The sequence below is a fragment of the Puntigrus tetrazona genome, chromosome 12, assembly GCF_018831695.1.
Source record: "Puntigrus tetrazona isolate hp1 chromosome 12, ASM1883169v1, whole genome shotgun sequence".
Classification (NCBI taxonomy): Eukaryota; Metazoa; Chordata; class Actinopteri; order Cypriniformes; family Cyprinidae; genus Puntigrus; species Puntigrus tetrazona.
In genome coordinates, this window is record NC_056710.1 from 18783005 (window position 1) to 18810712 (window position 27708).

Below are 27708 nucleotides of genomic sequence, written 5' to 3' on the forward strand. Positions count from 1 at the left end.
GCGTTACAATGGGAATAAATCATCTATCAGACAGTCACGTGACTATAATACAATTTAAGCTTGTGTCAGCGTAAACCATTTTTTAGTATTAAAAGACTAATGTTATGTTTTACTAAAGACGGCCAGTGACGAATTCAGGGAGGAATTCAAGGCAGGTTTAGGGTTGGATTTGAAGTAGGGAATATTTAGAAACATGATAGAGCATTAAGTTTTAGAGACAGTCCATGGATATGTCACTTATGAACCGCTGCAATACAAAATAATATCAACGTAATAAAAATGTGCTGGGTGTTTATGTATTGAACCTGTGTTTTAAAAGTAAAAACGATGCTGCACAAAAAGTGCACAGAGGAACATATTTTTACGAGACCAGGTTGATTATTCAAATAAATCACTCAACGCAATTTACTAGTGTTTATTCTCACTTTAATGCCCCAAAAAATCATATCTTAAACTATTTTGTGCTTGAAATGCCTGCAATTGTTGTTGCTAGGAGGAGGCACAGGCCAAGGAAACAGTGTGTGGTAGAAGGGAGATGATTTTTTTCCACACGTATTAATTTATTTGGAAAGCCAGAAGAACATTATCCAAACTTACTGCTTGCCAAGCCATTTTTTTTTAATTTGCTTCAGGAAATAAAAGATGACTTTGAACCTTCAACTAGGAGACACGCAATACCAGCTTTATCAAAATGTCTTGAGACTCTTAATTTTTTGGCCTCCAGTTCTTTTCGACGTACTGTGGCTTCTTTATTTCTGCTGACTATGGTAATTTGTGGTGCGCTTAGTACATTGCGTTGGTCGATATGTAAATTAGATGTTGTGTCTGTGTTCTTTAATTTGCTAGTTGTTAGTAAATCACACACAGAAATTTCCATGCCCATTGGTGCTGTTTTGGAATTGTGTTCTTGTGCTAATTTATTGTGTTTAGTACAACTGGCCCTAAAAGTGTCAAAATATGCCTACTTCCATACTATACAGCAGGCAGTAAAATATATGTGTGTGTGTGTGTGTGTATATATATATATATATATATATATATATATATATATATATATATATATATATATATATATATATATATATATATATATATATATATATATATATATATATATTTTTTTTTTTTTTTACCCAACACACACAACAGTAACAACATGCCAGATGTAGTAGATCCAAATTTCATTCATAATAAATAATGGAAATAGCATTGCTATTTTAGATAGTAGTACAATGCAAAGTTTTCCTTTTAAACATAGCCTTGGACTAACTTCCCCACACTGAAGCCAATGTAAATAAGTGTTGAGTATGTGAGTGCATAATTGGCATACAGCCCTCAAGTAAACTCAAGTACAATCCATTATTTATCAAATGTTGCTGCATTATGTAAGATAAGTGAGAACTCATGTAAGAATACACATTACAGTCTCAGACACAGATACTGTATTATCCAACACAGTCTCTCCCCAACTTGTCACATATTGCCGCTTGGTCAGGACCCTTTGGCATCATTTTTTGAAGCACAAGGTACCCCTTTAGGCATGAAGGGTCCTCTGTTGCTTTAAATAAGAAACCCCTGGCGTAAGTACACTGACGTGAGATACTGGGAATTTGGGAATGCGATTGGCTCTTGTCTCGTGAACAACTGCGCCATTCTACGGGACGAATATGATTTTGAATGAGAGTAAAAAAAACACACTTTGCAGTTACGGTTAACAATTAGGGTTATAAAAATGCGAGCTGATGCAATACAAAGAAAGTCACGTGTGGATGATTAAATAACAGATTTTTCTTTTTTTTTGTAAAAGCAACTTTTGGGTGAAGTTTATTTTCAAGAAAAGCCTTCTGTCAAGTAAGTTTCTAAGTTTCTGAAATTGCCTTTTCCTTCCGCATAGAGCTCTTTTTTATACCTCAGGTAAATAATTAATCACATTGTAAAATGTGTGTGTGCGTATTTTTGTATTTTTTTTGATGCAGTCAACAGAAATGCAGGCCTTTTAATGGCAAATCCGGCGCCACATGTGGGAACAAGCCTCCTGTGCTCTTAAACCTGATTGGTTATAAAATTTTAATTGCGCTGAACCAAACATCTTTATCACGCCATTGTTTGTTTAGATGGGAAACTGATTACTAGCTGAGGTCTGAGTGTGGGGAAATTAGCAGGCACTAGGGGCTCAGTGCACAGATTGCACTCCATATATTGAAGATGTGCTGCGAGCTTTCATTGCAGACAGTTCAGGCATCTCTGGCTCATTTTTCATGTCATTATTTTTATACAATGGAGTGTCGCTTCCTAGAGAGCAGAACTTATTCTGTGTCATTGCATTCTCTCTACAAAGCATTGGGTAAATAACACCAAAGTATCATTAGAGGTAAAATAGCAGGAGGCACTGAAGGACAATGTGGGCAACAGAGAGCAGAGCTTTTTGGAGTGAATGAATCCAAGTAGAGATGCAGTAAGATCGTGCTTAATTATCATGCTTTTTTTTTTTTTTTTTAGGCTATTTAAATTTTGTATTTGATGCAGTGAAACTGCATATTCGATTAAAAAAAATACATAAATAAAAACATACATAAATCTTATCTCAAGTTCAGATTGGTTAAATGTATTAATGAGTCTCAGCAGCATTTAACTGATCAAAAATACAGTAGAAATGCTATAAAATATCATTACAATTTAAAATTACTTGTGCATTTTAATGTTTCAACATGTACTTTATTTTAGTCATGTAAAGCTGAATTTTTCAGCAATTCATCAATACGCCAGTCCTTAAAAAAAACCCAAGTGTGATAATTTCCTGCACAATAATTTTTTTTTAAAGAAATAAAAATAAAAAATGTATATAATTTATTTACAGTTGTGCTTCTAAATATTTTTGTTGAAATCATTTTTGATGTAAAGAGAATTTAGAAAATATTTATTTCATGCATTCTTGCTGAATATCAGTGGCTGAATAAAGAGTTTTCTGTGAATAAAATTTTTGAAAGGTGCATTAATAAAAAAACTAACTGTTAAAAAACTACAAATATTCCCTGAGAAACTACAATATAGGGCTGCCTGTCAGCCTGCCTGTAAAGACAGGTAATTAAGACCGAGTAAGTCATACGTATCTATCTCAGTTCATTCCCTTCTCCTTCAGATCCAGATTATGGTGTGACTGCGTTTGACGGACACTCCCACACTCAGAAGTCTAGATGAGAACCGCAGGCGTGTGTTTTTTTTCCCACTGATTTGAGATATATTGCATTTCTGGAATGGATAAGGATCCTTTCTGAGTGAAAAGCCATTCGACAGGCTGACACTTGCTTGAAGCTGATCTGTTTTCTGCTCAGGACCGCTGCCAGCATCACATGAAATCCTATAAGAGAGAGAAAGAGAGAGCGAGCGAGAGAGGAATCGAGAGACAGTGATAGCAGGAGGTTGAAAGAGGACAGATTTGAATAATTTGTTATTGTGAAAGAGATTCTAAAATTTGCTCTGAAGTGAAGGCAACGTGACATTGAATTGCAAAGCCTTTTCCTTTCTTTTAGAGGTAAATTTCAGCGAGCCTTGACCTGGTGCAGACTTTTCAGTCGGAGCTTTCCGATACAAGAAATGGATACGTGCTAAAATGTCCTCGATACAGCGGCTCTCTTAAGAAGACAAATGAGAGGAGATTAATGAAATGTCGCTGCATAATGTCCTGAATTGATGCGACTAGTTGACACTAGTGTCATGGTTTTATTCAGACCTTCTCCGGGCTCTTTTCAAATGGAAATGCATATGCCGCTTCTCCATCACCTGTAACAATGGCTGCGTGTCTGCATTAGAGCGACTAAAGCCTCGTATTTCAAGCATTAATATGACACTTTAACTAACTCAAACAAACAGACATACCCCAGACTTCACCCGTCGTAAATGTGAGAAACCCCTAACACCTATTAGCCCAGTGCCTCTGACAAAACGCTTTTGTTTGGACCCCAAATGAACACACCTGAGGCAGTTGCTTCAGTAATTAGATGAAGCTGGAGTGATTGATTAAGGTTTGTAAGGCCAGGATCAAAATTAAAACATTTAGTCAAAGGGATGCTCTGGAAATCCAGTTGGGAAACGGCCCCCTTTCACGTGAGCAGCAGCAAAGACTGCTTTAAAAGCGTTTTTTTTTGTCAGGTTTCAAGCTATCATAATTAAAAGTAGTTAAAGAGCTAGCTGCCATATACAAATTGACAGTAAAATTCACACGTAAGTAGCAAATCAATGTTTTGATGGAAAAATACTAATATCTTTCTTTGAAAATGTACTCTAATAATCTTTCATATTTACAGCCGGATAAATAGAATAAATCAAAGTGTCAGTGAAGACATTTATAATGTCACACAGTATAATAATGCTATTCTTTCAATTTAATACAAAAAGAAATAAAAATCCTGACAATAAGAATGTTTTTACACAATTATGAAGCGGCACAATATTGGTTATAATAAGAAATCAGCATATCAGCATGCTTTCTGTAGGATCATGTGATACTGAAGACTGGAGTTTTGATGCTAAAAATTCAGTTTTATATGACATGAATAAATTGCATTTTAAAATACACTCAGCGGTTGACCTTACAAGTACAGGTTGAACCCCTTTTGCCTTCAGAACTGCCTTAATCCTTCGTGGAATAGATTCAGCAAGGTACTGGAAACATTCCTCAGAGATTTTGGTCCATACTGACATGATAGCATCACGCAGTTGCTGCAGATTGTTCCGCTGCACATCCATGACACAAATCTCCCGTTCCACCACATCCCAAAGGTGCTTTAGATTGAGATCTGGTGACTGTGGAGGCCATTTGAGCATAGTGAACTCATTGTCATGATCAAGAAACCAAGAAACCATTCACTCAGAAGATGGGTACATGGTCAGCAACAAAACTCAGGTAGGCTGTGGCATTGACATGATGCTCAATTGGTACTATTGGGCTCAAAGTTTGCCAAGAAAATGTCCCCCACACTATTACACCGCCACCACCAGCCTGAACGTTGATACAAGGCAGGATGGAACCATGCTTTCATGTTGTTAACGCCAAATTCTTACCCTACCATCCAAATGAAACCAGCAGAAATCGAGAGTCATTAGACCAGGCAATTCTTTTGTCCAATTTTGGTGAGCCTGTGCGAATTGTAGCCTCAGTTTCCTGTTCTTAGCTGACAGGAGTGGCACCTGGTTGTGATCTTCTGCTGCTCTAGCCCATCCGCCTCAAGGTTGGACGTGTTGTGCGTTCAGAGATGCTCTTCTGCATACCTCGGTTGTAACAAGTGGTTATTTGAGACATTGTTGCCTTTCTATCAGCTCGAAACAGTCTGGCCATTCTCCTCTGACCGCTGGCCTCAAGGAATTTGCGCCCACAGAACTGCCGCTCACTGGATATTTTCTCTTTTTCGGACCATTCCCTGATGGTTGTGCGTGAAAATCCCAGTAGATCAGCAGTTTCTGAAAGACCAGCCCGTCTGGCACCAACAACCATGCCAAGTTCAAAGTCACTTAAATCACCTTTCTTCCCCATTCTGATGCTCGGTTTGAACTGCAGAAGATCGTCTCGTCCATGTCTACATGCCTAAATGCATTGAGTGCATTGGCTGATTAGAAATTTGCGTTAACTAGCAGTTGGATGGGTGCACCTAATAAAGTGTCCAATGAGTGTATATTCAAATAAAAAACAGTTATTTTATAATGTAATAATATTTAAAAATATTACTGTATTTTTGACTAAATAAATGCATGAAAAAGATCCGACCATTCCTAAAACCTTGTGAAAAGGTAGTGTTTTTATATGAAACAAGGCAGTGCTTATGATGCCTTGAAATATTGTCTATGTAAGCAGCTGACTAGGTTGTGGAACAGAGCCGTTGTCTGTCTTCTCTCATCCCTTGATTCCACTGCTGCCTCTCTTAGATTCCACAGAGACCCGCAGCAGAAAGTTCCTGCTTTATTTTTAATGAATCCTGGCTCAAAGTTGCACTCCTGTACTCTCACCGTGAAGTCAGTTTCCTCGTAGCTCTTGAATACTCCCACATTTACCTCAGTGCTGTACAAACTCTCTCTCACTGTATCTTGACCTCTCTCTATCCATCCTCACTCTTCATACATATTATTAGACCTCATTTTCCCACAGTCTCTCTCTCTCTCTCTCTCTCTGTACTCTCTACTGTAAATTATCCCACTCTCTCCTCAAGCTGCTCATCTCTCTGCTCTCCTTCACTCCGCTACTTCTTACTTCACGTCAGAAGCATCTCTGGTTGAAATGTGTGAAGATTATTCCCCATAGAGAGCTTCTAAAACAAAACAGCTTTTCTCTCCAGTTAATTTGCAATTTTTTAAAAATAATTATGATTATAATTGTTTGAGCAGCGTGTAAAGAGTGTTATAAAGAGTCAGTACTTTATATAAAATACGTAGGATTTCTAGGTAAAGCATTTGTACTAACAACAAAATATATAGGCTACAGCAAAAGTAAATACTGAGTAACTGGCGGTTTATTTACAGTTACTTTTTTTGTTCATCTCAACCAACAGAACAATTTCGTAAAAGCGAAATGAGCCACCGTGGATGACAGAAAGAGTAGTGAATAAATCAGCGGCTTTGAATGAATCAGTTGAGTAAATGACCCATGAATAAGACCATTTGTTGAACCATTATCTAAAGAATCCGTTCAAAAAGAACTGTTAGTTTAAAGTGGAATAATATATTACAATATTACTCCTTCTACTGTATTTCTGATCAAATAAATGCAACCTTGGGTAACATAAGAGGCTTCCATGCACTGTAAAGTGGATTTTATTATCTTTCAAACCGACCTACGGTATAAAACAGTCAGTTTTGAAAAGTCTGTATATAGTAAACAGAAGAGGTGGAATCACATTTTTTCACAGGCGTTGTGTATAATTGTTTCAAAGTCAGAAAGTCAAAATACACCCACAGTATTTGTGTGAAAATGACTATGTGTACAATGTGCTTGACATTTATGTAAATGATTTTATATCACAGCCAGTGTCTAAATAGCACCTGTCACCACAAACATCACACTCCCACATAAAGTTGTTTTATGTGCATTAGAGGCTGTATTTATAGGCTTCCTAGATCCTGACTCAAACAGAACGCATCTTATTCCGGCCAAGAAACACCCACAAGAAGAGGCCGTCTGTTGACATGTAAAGTGACCAAGCACTATTCATTTTACAAGTTATTTAGGGACGGGTTCTTTTTCCTGTGTTGTAGTACACCTATAAATATTAAGGTTCTTCGCTGGCATTGACATGTTTCAATCAAGAACCTTTAACGTTAAGGTTTTATTGGTTCAAAAAAGGTGTTTAACAATCATTTAAATATTCTTTACACTAAGAAAAATGATTATTTTTATAAACCGTTCACTAAAAGGTTCTTCGGGGGAACCAGGTATAGTGGATAAAATGTATGCATATGGATAACGTTTTTTTCTGTCTGTTTTGGAAGTAAACACTCTCTGAAAAACGTACACTTCCTTGTTCTTTCTTGAAGTGAGTTCATGAGTTTGTGTCAAGCATGTTAATGTGAGGCTCAAGGCAGGTTGAGCAGTGAGGCTGATGCAAAGTAATTAGGCCTTCAGAGATGTCAATTAGGCCTTTGGAGAAATCAAGACTTCAGTCTGAGGCTTCACCTGGTCACTGCTTGAAAGAGGCTGGTTGCAAATCAGCTCCAGAAATCTTTTTCAGCATGTGTGTCAGGTAGACTCAAAGAGGCATTAATGTGTCAAGCTAAATCTATTTGCTAATGGTCACTGGGATAGTCGTACGAATCACAAAGACTTTACCTCATAACCAGATGTGACATGCATGTATGGAATACAAACTGAGAGCTGCAGTGGCGAGAGTTTCAGTGAATAACCTACATAAGATTACAGCATTTTCCTCACACAAATCTATTATATGATTTCATAGGACTTGGAATATAGCGCATGCATCATACGAACTGCTTTTATGTTGCTTTTATGGTGTCTTCTCGCTGTTTCAGTCTCTACAACCTGGTAAAAAAAAGTTCTATAAGGTTTCTGCTGGAGTTTATGGAGTTGTATGGTAACCTACTTTCAGAAAGAAAGAAATGTAATTGCTATATGTTGGTGAGATGAATTGGTGAGTTGGGCGTGTTACTTTCAAATTGTAATACACTATATTTTACTAGTTATTTGTAATGTGTTACACTACTTTTGCATTACTTTTGAGTTACTTTAAGGCCAGTATGGTATAGTATGACCATGTCAGTCTCCAAATAGAGACTGTATATATGTAATATGTGCAGTGGAGACTTTTGGCGCAACACATTACCAATGACTGTCAGAATTACAAAAGTAGACAAACATCAAAGGTACATTTTGCCATGCAATAAAGCTAGCGCCCACTATAATGCAAGACGCCTTTAACCTTTTTCTTTTATTTAGAACTTTTTTTTAATTTAACATATACAAATTTATTGTAAAGTATGAAATTATATAAAAAAACTATAAAGAGAGAAAAAAGAAATATCTTTTTTATTCAATGGCAAAAACAAAACAAAAAAATTAAATTAAAAATTAAAAACAGATTTACAAAAATAAACTCAGCATTCAGAGAAAATTCGAAAACTTTTTCTAAAAATTCTAAAAAAATTCTAAAAATTCTAAAACTGTCAGTAAACCCTAAATTCCGAGGAAAATGTGAATTGAGAGTTACTTTTATTTATTATTATTTTAAAGAAAATTTCATATGAGAGTAAAAAGTGTAAGATTTATTTATTTATTTTTGCATGTATGCTTTGGCGAAGTATTTAGTTCTAATATTTAGTTCTTCATTTGTAAACTACTTAAAATAGAAGATAAAAGAGTTTGCTTAATACGTAAATATAAGTAGTTTAATATAACATTTAACATAATAGTGGCAAGTATGTCACTCAATTAAAATTAAGCTGTTGTTTAATTATAGTACACTAGACTTCCTAATTGAATAATTATTATTTGTTTCTTGGGGTCATTCATTTAGTTTTTTAATTACTAAACTAAAATTTTATAAATACTATCTCAAAGTACAGTTTAAATATTTTTTTTTTCTTCAAATTAAAAGTTTTAGGACCGCGTCAGCGTTCCTCCGTCGGGCTGCCTACAGGAAGAAATTAATGAGCATATCAAAATAAGCTTTGGCATATTTATGGGTCTCATAGCCCTGACAGATGGAGAGATGGGAGATGTTTGGAGAGACCACTAATATTGGATGGATTATGCATATCCTGTCTGCAGACAGAGAAAGACAACAGGATCTGGATGGATCAAATACACTGGTACTGTTATCATAGATCAGTGAGTTTGGTGTGCAATGGGCAAATATTTAGGATGGAGGAAATAGAAAAACCTGTCATGCACGGTGCCATCAAATTCTGAATTCTCACTCCAGGTTCATGTCAAATGGCTGTCTCGGACCTAATTATGTATAAGAAATACTTAATTTTTATCTACCCCAGTTTCATCCGGATCAATTTACATTCATGTCTAACATACTGAGCATTACAACCCTGCCAAGAGCTCTGGTAAAAGACGTGCTGCTGAGAATCCCTCAATACACCTAGAGTGTAATAAAAAAAAGTAGCTTTTCAAGAACAAGACGGTATAGCTGTGCAGTGCGCTCAAGGACTAGAGACTGAGCGCTATTGATTATGAAGGTACAGCATCTGCCTACCAATAGTGCAAGTCTTGCTCTATAGACAAGGCATTGCTAAGAGAAATGATAATGCTTTTTCAGAGGGAATATTGTGCCATTATTATAATATTGAGCATTAAATACTATGAATTAAAAAAATGTGAATTTTTGTTAAAGTGTATTACCTCTGCAGTTGTCCTTATGTTTAAAAATGGCTTTTTTTTTTAAGTACACACACACACACACACACACACATATATCAATATTGGTCAACCATCACTTGCAATTAATCAAATCCAAAATAAAAGTTTTTGTTTGTGTGCATATATTTTAGAAAACTACATATTTTAATTAACTACATGTATTTATATTTAAATTATATGAATTTAATTATAGGCATGTAAATACGTGTACATTTTTTTTCAAAATATATACTGTATGTGTGTAAGATACATACAATAAATATACACAGAACACGCACACATATTATGCATATTAGTGTAACTTAAGTGTAGATGTCTGAAGCACAACAAAAGATCATTTAAAAGTACTTTAAAGTAAAACTTTTAATTTCTAAAATACAAATTACTTCATAGGAGTACTCAAGAGACGCGTTGAACTACTATTAAGTGGCCTTGTTATAGAATCTAATTTTATTATCTGCAAGTGCAGTTTTTCAAAAGATTTGAAGTACTTGTTCAAGCTGATATCCAATACAACCAAGCACTTCTTCTTTACGAGAGCGAGCAAGTAGCAAATCATAGTTCACAGTCATGAAACAAAGTTAAATCTATGGGCTGTTTTATAAAGAAAACTGTTCCAATCAAGCCACTTTCAGGGAGTTTTGAAGTTTGAGATGATGACCTAGCACTCTGTTATGATCTGAAAGAGTACGTCAGTGTTGCCAGTATCTTGCGCTCTGACTATACAACACTTGTACACATAAATGGAGGATGTTTGTTTCCTCAACGTGCCAACCTTGCAAAGTATTACATCATGAAAGTGTCCTGATCACAGTGTCTTTGATTTAATTTTCCACTCATCTCAGAGAACGGTACTTCAGACGCTCTTCAGGATGTCTCTCTCGCTCGGTCTTTGTTCCTACTTAATTTAAGTGGAATATGTGTTTAGAATCAAGGCCAGTGTTGCAGGCAACAGTATCAGTAGTGTGTTCATTTAACCCCAGCGTCCGTCGCTAAATGATTAACACTTATGAAATTTTCCGTGAAGTGCTTGTGCATCCTTGAGCGTTTAGTCGAGTGCTTAGAAACCCAACAAAGTAAAATGTGTTTCAAGTGTCGGCTCACGCTTAAAGGACCAGCTTAGATCGACACAAACCTCAAAGCAGTTCAAGGTTGTCTGGCTGATGGGTCCTTAACAAATTATGTTAACCAGCAAAAACCCTGCTTCTTCATCGACTTAAAAGACAGCATGTTTTCACCGCAGAATAAAAAATTTCAATGGAAACTTATCCCATGATTTAGAATTTAATTTTGTGCAAAAATAAATGAATGTAATTTAATTTTTTTTTTAATTTTACAATTTTGAGTGTATCTAAAGATAAGTGAAAATTCTTCACTACAGAATTTAAGAATCTTAAGAATTTAAGAATTTTTCTCTTTTTTTCTTGTCAATTGCACGTTTATATTTCGCAGCTGCCTTATTTTGCAGAATAAAATTATAATCGATTCCTTTCTATGCAACTTAACATGATGTGAATTGAATAAAAGAAGTGAATCTCAGTTGAGTTCATTCTTTAAACAATGCATTTAAAACTAAACATGAGCTTAGCTTCATTGCACGTGGACCTAATGTCTGATTTCTGTCTACTTTTAAACGAGCGACAGATGGATTTGCACTAAAATAGTGATTTAGACGTTTAGACATTGAACTGAATTCGGACATGATTTTACTGAACAAGGTGTAGAAACGTTAGTAAAGTTAACCACAAATAAATGGCAAGCTGCATTGTCGACGCCTTCCTACGTCTGTAAACTGCAACTTTTTTTGTAAACAGCAAAGTACATTTTTGTTTAGTCATTTAGGTGGGCTTGTAATTCTATTTGCACAAATTCTGCAGGAACTTAGATGTCCAGGAGCAAGATTAAACACCTTTCTAAAGATCCTAAGTGACCTTTAAAGCAGGAGATGTTCTTCACAGATGGAAAATGGCTGGCATTTAGTATAATTGACTTACTTCACTCTTGTAATCTCTATTGACCCAGCACTTCCGAGGGACAGGAGTACATCCGTGTCCTTTTATCTAGATCTCCAATTAAATCCAAATTCATTAATAAGACAAACAGAACAGGGCACATAACGAAGAGCAATCAAACAGCCATTTCACAGAAAGGACCTTGCATGAAAGTCTTGGCTGCCTATTTATTGCTCTTTTTTTACCATATAATGCTGTTCTGTTCTATAGCAAAACAATTTTTAAAAACCAGTAGTCCCGACCACATAGCGAGAACTCGCTTAGCATTAACATTTTCCGTCCATGTTTCACTTGTACTTCTTCGACACAACAATTTAGGAAACAATCAGGGATTGCATCCTCTCAGATTTCTGGCTAAACTCAAATTGTTCTGGGATTTCTCAGAAGTTAAACCTCTTTACAGTCACAAAGACCGGGGATCGTTGTGGGAGTTAAGGCGTCAGTATTTGAATTGCATCAGAGCTTCTGGGCTTCCATAAGAACCCTTGCCATTGAGAGTCCACGTCTGTAATACTGAATAAATGAAATGTGTATCAAGCAAAAAATAACGCCCCAAAAATATTTAAAAAACGTTATCACGCACCATTAAATTGATGCAGTGTGTAGTCGGGCCAGAGCTGGAAGTGCTACTATGCAGATCAGCCCGGGTTCAATTCCCATGCTGGAATAAATGCGTTTCCCCTTTTTTAATAAATCAAGTAATCAAGTAAAATTGCAAATATATGCCAGTGGATGTATTAACAGAAGCAGGATCTCATTTGGTTTAATTTTAGACTTGATTAACAACCTGAAAGCTGTGATGAACCCATTTTCCGTGGCAGCTTCACTTTATTTGTCTTTGGATAAAATAAAAGCGACATTGTATAAATAGTTTGGACCGTTATACTGTATGTATTAATATATTTTTATTATAAATGTTTTTCAAATTAATTTATTTTGCTCACAAGGGTGCATTTATTTAGAACTTATTCTTTTTATATTTTTAACTATTAATGATTTCAACAAAGTATATGAACGTATGAACAATCATAACACTTAAATTACCTTAAAATACCTATTTCTGTCTTTAGAGTACCATCTGTACAGAATTTTTTTATTTAATCTGACATCTTTTGTTCTATTAACCTGCATTAATTATATGTTGCTTTGGGGTGTGTAATTATAGCATTTGGTCAGAATTAAAATCTGGCGCTTGACCAACAATGAGATAACAAATAAGCCGTTCCCCTACTCTTACTGCTGTTTTGATGCACTTACTAGACCTGTTGGTCTTTTCCACCAATGTTTTGATTTTTAAAATGTCTTTTGAAGCGTTCCTTATTGCGAAAAGTCTGAGCTATTTTGCCCATTATTGCCCTAGTATTGAGGTATCCTAATGACACTTGAACTTTTGTTTTAGTCGGTTATCTGAATCAAGCAATAGATATCGATTTGTGTTTCTTGCATCCTGCCATTTTTATTTAAACTGCTCAGTCCAGAAAGGACAATTTGTCTCTTGCGCATCCTCCCATATGCACCTAACTTATCTTAGTTGGTGCGTTCTGGGCTGGTTTGTGCTCCTTTGTTTGATTATCCATCTCTCTGAACCAATATATTGATGAAAGGGATAATTTGCCCAAAAATAAAAATGCTGCTGCCTAATATCTATTAAGTAGTTTTGGCCTACTTAATAGACATTTGCTTAAATTAGATTTTTTTGGGGGGGTGAACTATCCCTTTAAGATCTAAAAGCAGGAGGCCCTACCAATGGAACAATAGATTTAGAGTTTTGCAATTTTGATTCAGAACTTTTGTCACTGTGGAATTCAAACGGGCAAAAAAATTTTGAGTTCCTCACTGTTTCTATCTCTGTGGGTTTGTGCAGTCCTGCTGATCCGTGTAATTCGCAAATTAATGTCACGCATCTGAGGCTTTTTGTTTACCTGATCTTTAGACGGATCTGTTCGGGGAGATTAGCAAGGCCAGGGGTGGCAACCTTGACGCGACAGGTCTGATTGGCCTCCCACAATGCACTGCTGAGGCGTGACATCCTTCAAAAACAGCGAGCGGCAGATCGCTATCAGAAGGCATAGGTCGACAAGTCTGTGTACGTGTGCATCTGTGCGCTTATGTGCAATTTGGTGATTGTATAAAACAGCATTTCAACAGCGGTTTTCCCAAATATAGACATAAGACTGATTAAAGTGGTACTCGATGGGAAAATTATGCAGAGGGATATGGCGCGCAGGCCAAGTCGGAGTGCCGCTATGACGAGAGCTTGTGAAATTGTGTTGTCATTTTTATATGACAGGGTGATATGACAAACAGGAACTCATCTTCAAAGTTCTGGAGACATGACAGCCTAAAAGGGTAAGAGCCACACTTTGGGCCGCCATGACAAACTAGATATTCGAATCCAGGATTGACAGTATAGGTTGCATCGCCACAACTTCAGAGAGCACACATCTTAGAAGCTTTCAGAAGCTGTATCTGATAGCGTATATCAATTTCATGGATGTTATAACTGGGATTAGTTTTGGCAACAATAATGAATGCAATAATACTTCAGAGTGAAACCCATTATCCAATCAAAGGATCACAGGCTGATGTTGTAAAATATAAAATTCATTTTGTTTTTAGCGGGCTTACGCCCAGATAACCTAAATCTCTCAGGCACCAAACTCCAACCCACACTGGGCTTTTCATAATTATTCCCAGAATTAATTAAAGGAAGAGTTTAAACACAGCTTTTAACATTCAACTCATCTCTCCCAAAACACTCTCGCCCTTGGGCCACTGCGTTTAGCTCGTGAGAGGGAGTTCTTGATGCCTCCACAAAGGAAGCCTTCGGTTCGGTTGCGTCTTAAGGCCAACAGGAGTCTCCGGAGTTGAAATGCTCGCAATTTCTTGGCAGATGCACTGCACGTCTTCGTTCATTGATTCTGATGTGCGTTTGATGTGCCGTGGGACTCAACTAGGTCACATTTTATTCCTTTGTTTCTTTGATACGAGACGTTTTGGCAGGGCGAGGTTTGAAATGGAAGGGAGAGGCAGCCAGCGCTCGGAGACTCAGAGTTTGTCGTAAATAATATGACTCATAAAATGGATTATGAAGCACAGAGTTTTGAAACCGTAGGTTTAATTATCTCACAGCATGTGATATTATTACACATTATACGTAAATAAAAGCAGCATCATTGTTCCCTAGAGTTTGAGAAAGCGAGAGGCAGAAAGGTGATTTAGATGGTTTATTGCTGTGCAGCGCATTAATACTTATTAAAACTGCGTTGATATCAGAGCTGGAAGTTCAAATGACCCAAAGGATGTTCCGAGTCCAGAAAGCTTTAAACTCTAGTAACTGGAGATGTCTTGAATCAATTGGACCGTTGAGATATTTGGTCTATTTAAAATAGTTTTCCTTGTAGTAACCAATAAAAAAAGTTTCAGGTGAGTACGACTGATTGGTTGATTTTTAATTTTTGAAGAAAATTGTATCCTTTTCTAACAAGAATGCATTCAATTGATCCAAACTGACAATACAATTTTCTGTACTATAACATTTTATTTCTCAAATTCACTGTGTGCTGTATTCAATGTTTTTTTTTCTTCCTGAGAAAAATCATTGATTATGGGAAATCGTGTCTGTGCTCATGTTTATTGGTTTATTTTTTTATGTGTTGCTGACTTAATGTTCGAGAAAGGGAGAAAGGTACTATATTTGCTCACAGCTCAGACAATATTGCACAATATTTTTGGGCCCTGGATAACAGAACAAGTTTTTTTTTTTTACTCTGATTGCAAGATACTTGTGGTTTTAGGTCAGGTACACCTTTTATTTCTGAAGTATTGTAGTTAAATCGATTTCAGACAGAATAAAAATTGGCAGAAGACGAAAAAAAACTGCCTGAAATCTGAAAGTGATTGTTATGCTTAATGCGTAAATGAAATGCCAATGTGATGCTACAAGTTGCTACTGTTTTTAGTAAGCCTTATGACATGGTAATTATTTACCTTGAGTTACTAATATAATGCATGTTTTTCCTGAGTCAAAATACTTCGCTCATTTTCAGGATTATTAGTTAGCTCCTTCATGGTAGTGATCTTGTTTAAAGGGCTGGTGATGTGATAAAAGGTCCATAAAATTGACCAGCTACCCAGCTCTGAATGAATATAATCAGAAGTTACAGAAGCGTGTCTGATGGTAAGGCCAGCGAATCGTCTCGGTGAGCAGATACGATCAGGTAACGGGCTTCAGTCAAGGTCCAGTGTCAGCAGCAGCAATACATTCTCATTCATAATGAAGAGGCTGTTCTGCTTCCCAAATAAATAAACATTTATTATTCTCGGCCGCATGAGCATGACAGGAATTGTAAATTGATACAAATTACTGGGATACAATGGGTGCATTACAGTTCACCTCTTTCTTTATGACAAATGCGTCTAATAAAAGATGCGGCCTGTTCGTAAATAGACTATGTTAATATTTTGATACACAAACCTGCGTTTAACTCATAGGCTGGCATATCTGGAAGCCGGCATCGTAACAGATCTTCAATGAAATATGTTTTTCACGCTTTATTTTGGCAGTCACTCACAGCATGGATGAGACTACCTGTACTTTTACTCTTTCTGAAGGCACTTTTTATAGATGATATTTTCAGACAGCTGCATAAAGAATCACAGAACGTCAAGGATGGATTCTTAAGCTGATGATAGATGAAGCAATGTTTTGGGGCATTTTCCTATTGAGAATGGGTAAAAGATGTCTATCTGGATACTTTATATTGTAAGTGGGCCTTATGTGTCACCTATATCACCCAACGTTGCCTAGCAACATTGTTCAAAAAGTAGCCTTGTGTATCATCAGTCTTAGGATCGCTTCTTAAAAGCTGTGCAATTGCTGGGTTATTTATTTATTGACTTTAAATAATCAGCTATTGCTTTTTGTGTGGTTAAACAAAAACATAAAATCACTATGAATGGTAGATGGGAGGAAATGTTTAGACTATTAGAACTTAATAAGCTGCTTACATATGTATTTTATTGTTAATTATGTCACACTAAAATAGAATTGTTAGTGTTTTTGAGGAGAGGTCATTTCAGAAGTTAGTTCCACCCTTATTTCTTCATTTGTGCATTGGCTTTTGGATTATTCCAGACAATAAAAAGTTATGATAACAGATTTGTTCATCATTTGTTCACAAAAAAAAACATGAATTTTTGAAGCCTTAATACAATTGCCAGAAGTAAAAAATTGGCTATAAGCAAACTACTCCATGGTCAGTTGACTTCAGCGTCACCTCCATTCAGTTTTTTTTTAAATGTATTGTAAAGAAGGAAAGTTTGAGATGGAAAAGCAGAAATCCGATCAGTTTTCTTGTTCAATTTAATGATGTCTCCGACAACCTCGGTAGTCCAATTCAGCCACTTAACCTTCCTTTTTCCAGACATTTTCAAAAATCCTTTGATCCTAAAATAAAACGTAAACCGTGGACCTTATTTCAAGCATTTATCCCAGGCCCCATTCAAATCCCCCACTGACTTTGGGACAATGGAGTCTGAAAAGCAAAAATGCCACCATAAATCGTTTCTGGGTTCCAGCACACATTCTGACAGCATAAATATATCTTTTCACAAGTCTACACATATATCTAAAGTCATTTAACACCGTTTTACCCACTATTTGTGTGAGCTGTCTATTTTTATGCATCATTAGCTTAGCAACATGCTAATGCCAAGCTCTATTCGGAATCACTTATGAGTCGAGTCTCCCATGCAGAATCGCTGTCTACGCAGAACAGTATAATTTCTGTTCGATTGCTGTAGTCACGCTGCAATCTTATATTAGCCCAACCAAATAGCAAACATTTAGCAGCAGAATGCACAGTTTTAGACCTTGCGTCTTAACCTCAGACATTCACCACACATCACGTCGACTGTAAAGGTCTCCTCTGTCTCTCACCCCTAGCAACCATTTGTCTCATACAGGTCATTCCGAAAGCTTTCACTGCCTCCGTCTGATGCCTTCATAACAACAGATTACAGATAATGTCCTCTTGTCACCCTCTATCCCATCAGTCCTGACATCAAAACACATCAAAGTCTCTTAACCTTCCCACGAGTAATATCAACCGATCGACCCTGTTTTGATTTGCACGGTTCAGGGGCTAAGTCAGGTTTATACAGGATGCCTCTAAACCTTTATGAGCAAATTCATCCTCTTTTACCCTTAAAGCGAAAAGGAAAAAAAGCTTTAAAAAGACAGTTCCTCCCGAAACGAAAATTGAGATTGTTTGCTCAAGTTCATGTCGTAATTTAACCATGAGAAAAGCGGTACTAGAGCAGAGACGGCGAACGTTACGCTCTCGTTGTTGATTCGGGTAGCTTTAATCAGTTTTCAGGTTTTTGATCATGCGCTTTTAATTATTTAATGACTAAGCTGGAAGACAACTTTTTACCGAGGCCTGAGTGCCTGTTCTCATTAAACGATCTCTTCTTTTTATACGTAATGCAAGCAGCTAATTCAAGATTGATGAGATATGTGTGAGACACGTCCTCAAAAGAGAGCAGGCCTCACAACATATGAAACTTTGAGGGAAATAAATGAAAACTAATGGCCAGTAAACTAGAGACAAGCCAGATATCACAAAGTGTGGTTAGGTTATCAATCCAGCATCTGTGTACGCGTGTGTGTGGTAAAAGCGTGTGTGTGTGTGTGTGTGTGTGTGTGTGTGTGTGTGTGTGTGTGTCTCCCAGATCTGAAAGTAATAGCGAGAACAGTAGTATTGTTTCAGCCGAACAGATGCAAATCATGAGTTCATGCATCATTAAATGTTTTAATGAGCAGATCTCATCATCTCCTCTTCATTTAACTCCCATAACGCACAATACATCTTTTTTTTCAAAAAGTAACTGACAGGACACAACTGTGACTGATATTCTTTCATAATGAACTGAGGTTCCAGAGTCAGACATTATAACAAATGCAATGATTTTTTGCAGTATTTTATATTTAAAGTTATAAGGTGCATTATTTAATGTATATCTGATTTACATTTGCATTTTTTCAAGTAATGCGCATTGAAAAATACATATTTTCTATTGAATCTTTTACTTCTTTGCCACGCAGGGTTATTATATAACTAAAACGTATCTAAAAAATATATCGCTAGTTTATTGCATTGCTTTTTATTACTTTATGTTTTGCTTTTTAGTTTAATTTCTTTCAATTTGCATAATTTAACGTCATTTATATTTTGTGGCTTAAAAGGGCAAGACCAGAAAGAGAAAGGGCAATGTCATTTATAATAGAGAAAGCTTGATAACTTCAACTGTTTTTGTGAAGCAGAACATCACAAATGCTTTAAAAATGCATCTGCTTTCTGTGCTCGTGGAAATGGCACATACATATTCAACCTGACAATCTGTCAACCCCTCTGGATTTCAGCAATGCCCAGCCCCAGAGCTGAAGCCAAATGTAATTAACCTTTTATGAACAAGCAGAGTCTGTTGAGCAGAATTCCGGACAGACGCTAGAAAATTAAAGGTTAAATATGGCCCGTTGATGAGGAAAAAGCCTCAAGCCTCTCTCAACATTTTCACCGCTTAACCATCCAGACGAACTTTTGATTGAAGCTTTGATCAGTTTAATAAGTTTAGAGAGAAAAATGAAACGCTCTTTTGATTCCCAACGATGAAAGCATCATTTATGTCGATCTAGGGAATTATTTTGCTGATTGTACTCCTGTAGGTTTGTTTATGTGGGTTTGAGTTTTTTTGTATTTAATCCATTGCCTTATTGGCTTGTGGAAAATGGATAGCCAGACTGATTTGTAATGCATAATGTTTGTGTATTTTGCAGTGTGTCCTTGGCATCATCTCTAATAGCATTACTTTTCACAGTTTGTCACAGTTAATAAGAAAGAACATGGTTTAATGCAATCCCTGGTGTAAAAAACAGCTTATTTCAGTTTAAGCTGGTCTAGTTGGATTTGTTAATATTATATATATATATATATATATATATATATATATATATATATATATTTTATTATTTTTAATTTTACTTATTTAGAAACTAGTTAGAGCTTACCAGTCAGTTTAATCTTTCTCTCAGTAGGTCTCTTTGCATGCATAGTCAAATCTTCTTCCATCTTCTCTTTGTGACACACAGGAACACGGGGCGGCTGGAAAGGCTTGCTGGGACCCGTCTTGCCCTCTCAGATCACCGCGTAACGCTACTCACTGCTCCTGGAGGACCCTACTCACTGGAAACTGGAAAGCAAAGAGCAACAGGTGCGATAACGCATAAAATATTATATAATCTTAAGCAACATTCCTACACCCGCTTTCTGCAGTGTATGCCAATGATCTTTCATTAGTATTCATAGGTGTGTTTACACTAAAAATTCAAAGGTTTAGGTCAAAGAATCCTGGATGAAAAAAAGAAAATATGAAACAGGATAACCTTTTTAAAATTAATGCTATTTAAGAATTTTCTCAAGCAGTAAATTACAGACTGATTTCTGAAGGATCATGTGACACTAAAAAATAAAAGGTGTAAATGTTATTTTATAATATCGTAAATATGATGTAATTTTTCACCATATTTTGACTGAACAAATACAGCCTTGGCATATATTTTATTTTAAAATACATATGCATATATGTGAGCTATTTTAAACATTATTCCATCTGTTCATTATTAAAGGACAGAGCCATCATCAAGTTATACACATTTTTTATAATAAAGAGAAGCTTTTTTCATCTTTCTTTCTTGTACGACTCATTTTATTCAATCGGAGTCCATTTTTATTTATTAGAGTTATTATTTTTCCATCTCTGAAGTGAGGAATTGTTTTAAATTGCATAGATTTTCTGTGATATATCTAACAAGTTTATTCCAAAATACCAAATCTGGCGGCACTTCTGCTGGAGGCTTTAATTAAAGGACATCATTATATAGCCTTCTGCTTATTACTGATAAGGTGAAAGGAGTCATGAAAGCATTCATGAAATTCATTATATTTTATGTTACAACATGGGAAAATTGTCCCAACAAGATGGCGGCGCGCACGCATGCTCCTCTCCCTGCAATCGGCGCGGTGTCTTTTTGTTGTGCACCTTGTGCATTTGTCCGCCTTTGTTACACCCATTGATCACAAGGCCACATACTCCCGCAGGAATTCCGCTCGCCATCGTAAAACGAGCAATGCGACATAAGCGACATTGATCCAGCGATCATGGAAGAGCGTATGTCGCGGTCAGCCCCGGAGACCCATTCGATCATCGCACTTCACGCCTGCAACCAAGTCACAGGGAGCGCCACAGGCGTGAACATGAGTGAAAGCAGGAAGAGGGGGAAGCGCGAGGCATCCGGCTAGGCTAACGGCTACCTCTTCACCGCCGGCTATCCCTACCACTCTACCGGCCAACGACGGGTCACTGACAATAAACTGGACTACATCTCGCTACTCCGCACAGCTTCCAAGACGGCGAAAGGAGTGTTGTGTCTGTGTTTGTGGAGACATGCTCACGACAGCGTTCGACTGTGCATTCAGCCAGCCCGCCAACGCAAGCACCGGCAGACAGAGCGCCGCCGAGGGGGAAGACTCGCGCGGGGACTCTGTGTTTACATCAGTGATGCTGGTGCCGTATCATGTTGTGGTCTGTAAACACTGCTCTCCACAGGAGCTTTCAGATCATCATGTCGCCATTCTACCCGTCGAGGGAATTTAGTGCCATATTGTTGGTGGCAGTCTACATCCTCCTGGCTCCAGCAACAACAGGAGTGAGGCACTGAACTAACTCTATCAGCTCATCAGCTAGCAGAACACAGCCCACCCTGATGCCTTTCTCATCCTGACAGATTTCAACCACGCAAACCCCAAGAGCGTGTTTTTCCACAACCCATGGTCACATCAACTTTTCCCACAAGAGGTACCAACACTTTAGACAATGTTACACTGCTCGTAGAGGAGCCTACAAAGCCCCTCTCTCCTCCCCCACCTGGAGCCTCAGACCACACCACTGTTATGCTAATGCCAGCATACAGGCCACTGATTAAAGTGGCCAAAACCAGCTACAGCGAGGCATGGCAGTGGCCTGTGGGATCTGGCAGAGCACTCCAGGACTGCTTCTCCACCACAGACTGGAGGTCTTCAAGCAAGCAGCCACCTACAACAACATCACTGACCTCCAGGGAGTACACGGAGACCACGCCCCATGAGGAAGTGCAGTATGATGATGTCACTGTCACCAGAACCATCACCATGGCCGGGCCAATCAGAAACCTTACAACAGGATGTCAAAAGGCTCCTGAGGGCCAGGAACACTGCCTTCAGAGCTGGGGACGAGGTGGGCCTAAGGACTGCCAGGCCAACTTGTCTCGGGCATCAGACTGGCCAAGAGACAGTACTCCAGGAGGATTGCAGACTGTTTCAGGACAGCAGAGACAGTAGAACCTGTGGCGAGAACTAAAACCATCACAGACTACAAGCCCTCTCACGGACCCAGATAGCTCCACCTCTCTGCTGGAACCACATCTGAACAACTTCTTCGCCCGCTTTGAGGCAGCAGACAACAACACTCCAGCACAGAAGCTACCACCTCTCTCTTGCGACCAGGTGTTGATACTCGTCCCCTGATAGTGCTGAGGCTGCTGTCTCGGAGGGACAAATGCTCGCAAAGCCCCAGGCCCGGATAACATCCCTGGTCGTGTTCTGAGAGACTGTGTTGTTGAGCTGCCATGTCCTCACGGACATCTTCAACACTTCACTGAGCCAGCCTGTCCCCACGCGTCTTAAACTACACCACAATCATCCCGCACCAAAAAGTCATCTCCTCCTGTTACAATGACTTCCGCCTCGTCGTGCACTCCACTCCCATCCTCATGAAGTGCTTTGAGCGCTAGTCATGCACCACATCAAGTCTGTCCTCCCCCTGCCCTGACCCCTACTACTTGCATATCGGCTCCAACCGAATAACAGAAGATGCCGGGTCTCCACTGGCCCTCCACTCAGCACTCTCACCACTGGAAACCAAAGACTCACATGTCAGAATGCTGTTCAATGACTTCAGTTCAGCATCAACAATCATAATCCCAGCAACTCATCCATAAACTGGCCAGCTGGGGCTCAACCTCCCTGTGCAACTGGCTGCTGACCTCCTGACGGAGACCAGCAGTTCGGGCTGGCAGCAACTCCTCCAGCTCCATCATCATGAACACAGGCCCCCCAAGGATGTGCTGAGCCCCTTTCAGCACTGCTGACCCATGACTGTACCCATCATCCAGCCTCTAACTCTCATCAAGTTTATGATGACACGACTGTGTGTCTTATCAACAACAACAATGAGACACCCTACAGGAGGAAGTGAGCAGGCTGGCCATGGTGGTGCAAGATAACAATCTCCACCTGAATGGAGAAGACAAAGGAGATTGTTGTGGACTTCAGAGCGCACACCCAGCATGTTCGGGCCAGACCATCGACGGTGCTGTAGTGGAGAGGGTGAACAGCACCAAGTTCCTGGTGCACATATCTGAAGACCTATCAGGAGTCACAACACCGCATCACTGGCCAAAAGCCCATCAGCGCCTGGGTACTTTCTCCGTAACCGAAAAGAGCAAAGCCCACCCCCATCATGCAGAACTTCTACAGAGTGTTAAATTATCGAGAGCATCCTGTTCGCTGCATCGGCCGGTGTGGCACGGAGCTCGCACCGTGTCCTGTCAGAACACCGGCAGCGCATCGCGAGAGCTGCCGAGAAAATCATTGCGTCTCTCTCCCCTCTCTGGACATTAACGCTCGCCTCACTACCTAAAAAAAGCCACCAGATACAGAGACCCCACCACCCATCCCACTGCCTCTTTCAACCTGCTGCCGTCGGGAAGAGATCATGGAGTTCGAACAGAACCAGCAGGCTCAGGGACAGTTTCATCCACCAGGCGTGTCAGGAGACTCAACCTCCCTACTCCACCCTGCCTTCACTCACCCCTTCACCTCGGGTCCTGCCTCAGGCCTCAGACCTCAGACTGTGATCCCGCCCCCCACATAAACCGAACTCATAATCTCAGGGTCTACACCTCTTTGCACCCCTCAACGCATCACTCACTTCTTCTTAACTTAATTTCTAATTTTCCAACAAGTGCCTTGTCTGTATGTTTAATGTCTGTCTGTTTAATGTTGCACTATTTATATTCTTAGATATTTTAGACATTTTACCATTATTTTATTATACTTTAGTTTTTTATTCTTTATCTTTATTCTTTATTCTGCATGATTGCAAGGTCAGAAGGGAAGGAATTTCATCTGTGCTGTATGTTGTACATAGAGCATATTTGACAATAAAGTTGACTTGACTTGGAAGATAGTCAAGAGTCTCTCTAGCTAAACAGATTTAATCCTGACCAGCAGTGTCTCCACCACTAAAGTTCTTCTGCATTCCTGTGTGACACATATTTTGGATTGAAGGTAGTTCTGTGTTTATCACAGCATAAACAGCTTAGATTCAACTAGTCGTCAGACAGATATTCTTCTCCATTATTCTTCCATCTAATAAGGTCTTCAGAGTGGAAGCGCCGCCAAGGAAGTGTCTGCTCTGGACAGAAACAGATGACTGTATTTTGTGTAGGCGTGATGAGTGTTTCATCAACGCCTAGCCCAGGATGATGACTGATATAACAAACAGAATTCTTCATTCAGCCTTATTGCAAAGCAGTCGCCGCTGTAATACAAAGAGTTGTTACGGGCTCAGAACGGTTTCATCCAACTTTAATCGTGATTTGTGTTAGTTGTTTTAGGTACCTTATTACTAGCTCATGCCCCCCTTTTACCCCCTTCGCTGAAAAGTTGGCTTTCTTTGAAGAACTGATTCAAGTTTGTTGACACACTTTGGTATCGGGCTTGCCTGAGAAGTTCGGATTTACATTTAAAAGCTTGAAGGTTATTTTTTAGTCAGAAAATGCCAACAGGCCAATAAAAACTTTATTGAAAAAGTTTTTCAGACCCTCCTCAGACCACTAAACCCAGTCTCGCTGAAAAAAACAGCATATACTGTTAAAGCTGTTGGATGTTGGTTTAAGATGGTCCATTGTCAGTTTATAATGTACAGATTCAGCTTAGAACAAGCTAGGATCAACTTAAACCAGCAAAGAACCAGTTAAACCAGCATCCCAGCTTTAAAACGCACTCCAACATGCGCTTTTTTTTTCAGCAGGAGACCAGCTAGAAGTTTTTTTTAATACCATTCAACATGTTGGTAGATATTTTATAAACGCTAGCATAGCATGTTTTAACGCGCTTTTTAACAAGCTTATTAAACAGCATGTTTTGTTAAATTTTTTTACATTTGCTGTTTTGACAAGTTTACAGCAGCTATTTTATAGCATATTATATCTTGATTCAAGCTGCTAGTTGTTTTCATTGTTTACGCTTTTAGCAAATTGTTCTTTTTTTTTTGAACAGCATTCTAACACAATTGTTAGCATATTTTGAGCATGATTCAAACAAGCTGAACATGTTGCAGCAAGCTGCTAGCACGTTAACACATTGTTAGCCCCATTGCACGCTGGTATACTTTAGTTGTTGCTAAACATCTTGCGATTTAAAGCCCTTTTCTAAAAGTTCATTAAGTAACAACAGCATTTCTTAAACATTCTTTTAAAAATTTCAAACTTTTCAATGGTAAGCTAGTTTATGCTAAACTGCGTTCTTTTTCATGTCTGATTCAAGTCAGGTTTTAAAGGAATGGCTCATCCAATAACAACATTTCATTTATTACTCATGATTTTCATCGTCCATGAAACGCAAAAATGGATGGATGTCGGAGTTGGGCGATGGTAGTTTACAGGCAAATCTATATAACTGTATATAACTATATAAGCCTCTATATTCAAGTCCTCTGGAAGTCTGGCTACTCTGTGAGGAAAGACTGAAATCGCTTGTTTTTCCTGTCAGAATGAACTGTCTTTAACTGTAATGGCAGGCGTAGAACCAAGGCAACCTTTACAAAAACCACATTCTCACCTCTACAAGAGCTTCCTCCCGACGTTTCTTTGTTGTTTTATCCAAAGCTGCCGAATTCAGTGTGCAGCCTCCGTTTGAGTTTAATTTCATGCAGGACAAAAAGATCAAGCAGCGCATTTGATTTCCCACTCCACCTTTTATGCTTGCCACATCTAATTTCATACCTTTCCATGGAGATAAAGCTAAAATTATTTTGGGCTAGACTGAGTTTCAAACTATTTAAAGTGACTGGACGGTGTAGTGGTAATGGTTTCTACCATTACTGACAGTCTCAGTGTGTTGGTTTTTCATTGATCTACTTCGCCAGCTGTTAGCTGGTTGTTATTAGAAGGTTTTACTTTATCAATTGATGTTCAGAATGCAATGCAACGTCTTTTGATAACTTTTTGATGTTACTTGTAATGCGATTTTTTTTTAGAATACATTATTGATGTTCTGGAATGATCCGTCGATGAGTTCATAAAGAGCAATTGGCATTTCTACGTTTTGTAATGCAACACGCTGTGTATGTTAGGGAGAAAAAATGATGTAGGAAAAATGTTGCACTCAGAAATTGCAAGTAGCCATCACAGTTAGTGCTTTCAAGATGAACCAACAAAGAAATTAGCCAAGTAACACGTTGAATTAACCACACAAGATGTTGAAAGTAGAAAGACTAAAATAGTATTTTTTTTGTAAAATGTACTGTTTTTGTTTCCAACTCAACACTACTGTTCAGAGCGTCATGACTGTCTGCTCACCAAGGCTGCATTCATTTGGTAAAAAATGTAGATGCAATCAATACGTAATATCGTTAGGTGTTATAACATATTTTTAAAGTATTTCTGTAATGCAAGGTGATTTTAAACACCATTATGCAGTCTTCAGTGACCCTTCAGCAAACATACTAATATGATTAAAATTGTCTGATCTGAAATATTATTTAAATACTAAAATAACTGATTTCTTTTTTCATATTTTAAAATATAATTGCTCAAAAGCTAGGTTTTCGGGCATCATTACTACAGAAACTGTGATACATATTTGCCAGGATATTTTTTAAAACAAAATAGAAAAGTTAAATGAATATCATGCACACAAATCGTCCATATTAAAGCGAAAAAGCATTTTCGCTAGCTGTCTCAGAGATCCGAGACACTGCAGTCAAGCAGTGAAGAATACTGTCATTTACACATATCAGCATACTCTATGAAGGCATGCAAATGAAGGCACCCCTCTTTCCTCGATGATTGCTCTGCTTAAAATAGAAGAAGAAATAGAAAGCTCTCAGTATAAACTGATTTGCAGTGTTTTTCATTATGGGAATTCATTGATTGATTCGATGCCACAGCCATTTAATTAGTGGATGAAGTGAATATGGGAACATGAACATGAATATGAAGTGAATTTACTATTGATGAGGCGCTATGTTTTTGAAGAAACAATGTTTTGCCATTGATCTCTGTCTTCAGATAAGATTTTGGAACTGAAGAAGCCATCCTGCACAGATGCCTTAGTGCTCCGCCGTGATCCAAACCCAGAGGCTAAAGCTGAGGTTGGTAATCCTTATCATTCTCTCATTAGCTGTATTTGATTCCTAAAACGTTATATAGGCAACATCGACATCATTGCCATCATAATAATGTTCATTGGCTGCCAGACCTTGGTCCGCATGGAAATTGTTTTGGAGTGTCTTAGACGCAGAGAAAGAATATCGAACTGATTTGCGGAAAAGGTCAGACTGTGGGCACAGATTTGGAGTCCAATTAAGATTGAGTTAATAATCGCTTTGTTGAAGAGCGCTGTACCACAGCGTCCCCATAGGTGACTTTTAAAATCTTCTCAG

General features: G+C 38.2%; 1 protein-coding gene across 1 annotated transcript in view; it reads left to right on the top strand.

The window, feature by feature from the left end:
• Positions 1 to 27708, top strand: part of LOC122355345 (transcription elongation regulator 1-like protein) — a 76918-nt gene that overhangs the window by 40449 nt on the left and 8761 nt on the right. Inside the window, 3 exon segments of the mRNA XM_043253517.1 lie at positions 20033 to 20088; positions 20142 to 20154; positions 27335 to 27417. Coding sequence (XP_043109452.1) covers positions 20033 to 20088; positions 20142 to 20154; positions 27335 to 27417 — 152 coding nt within the window.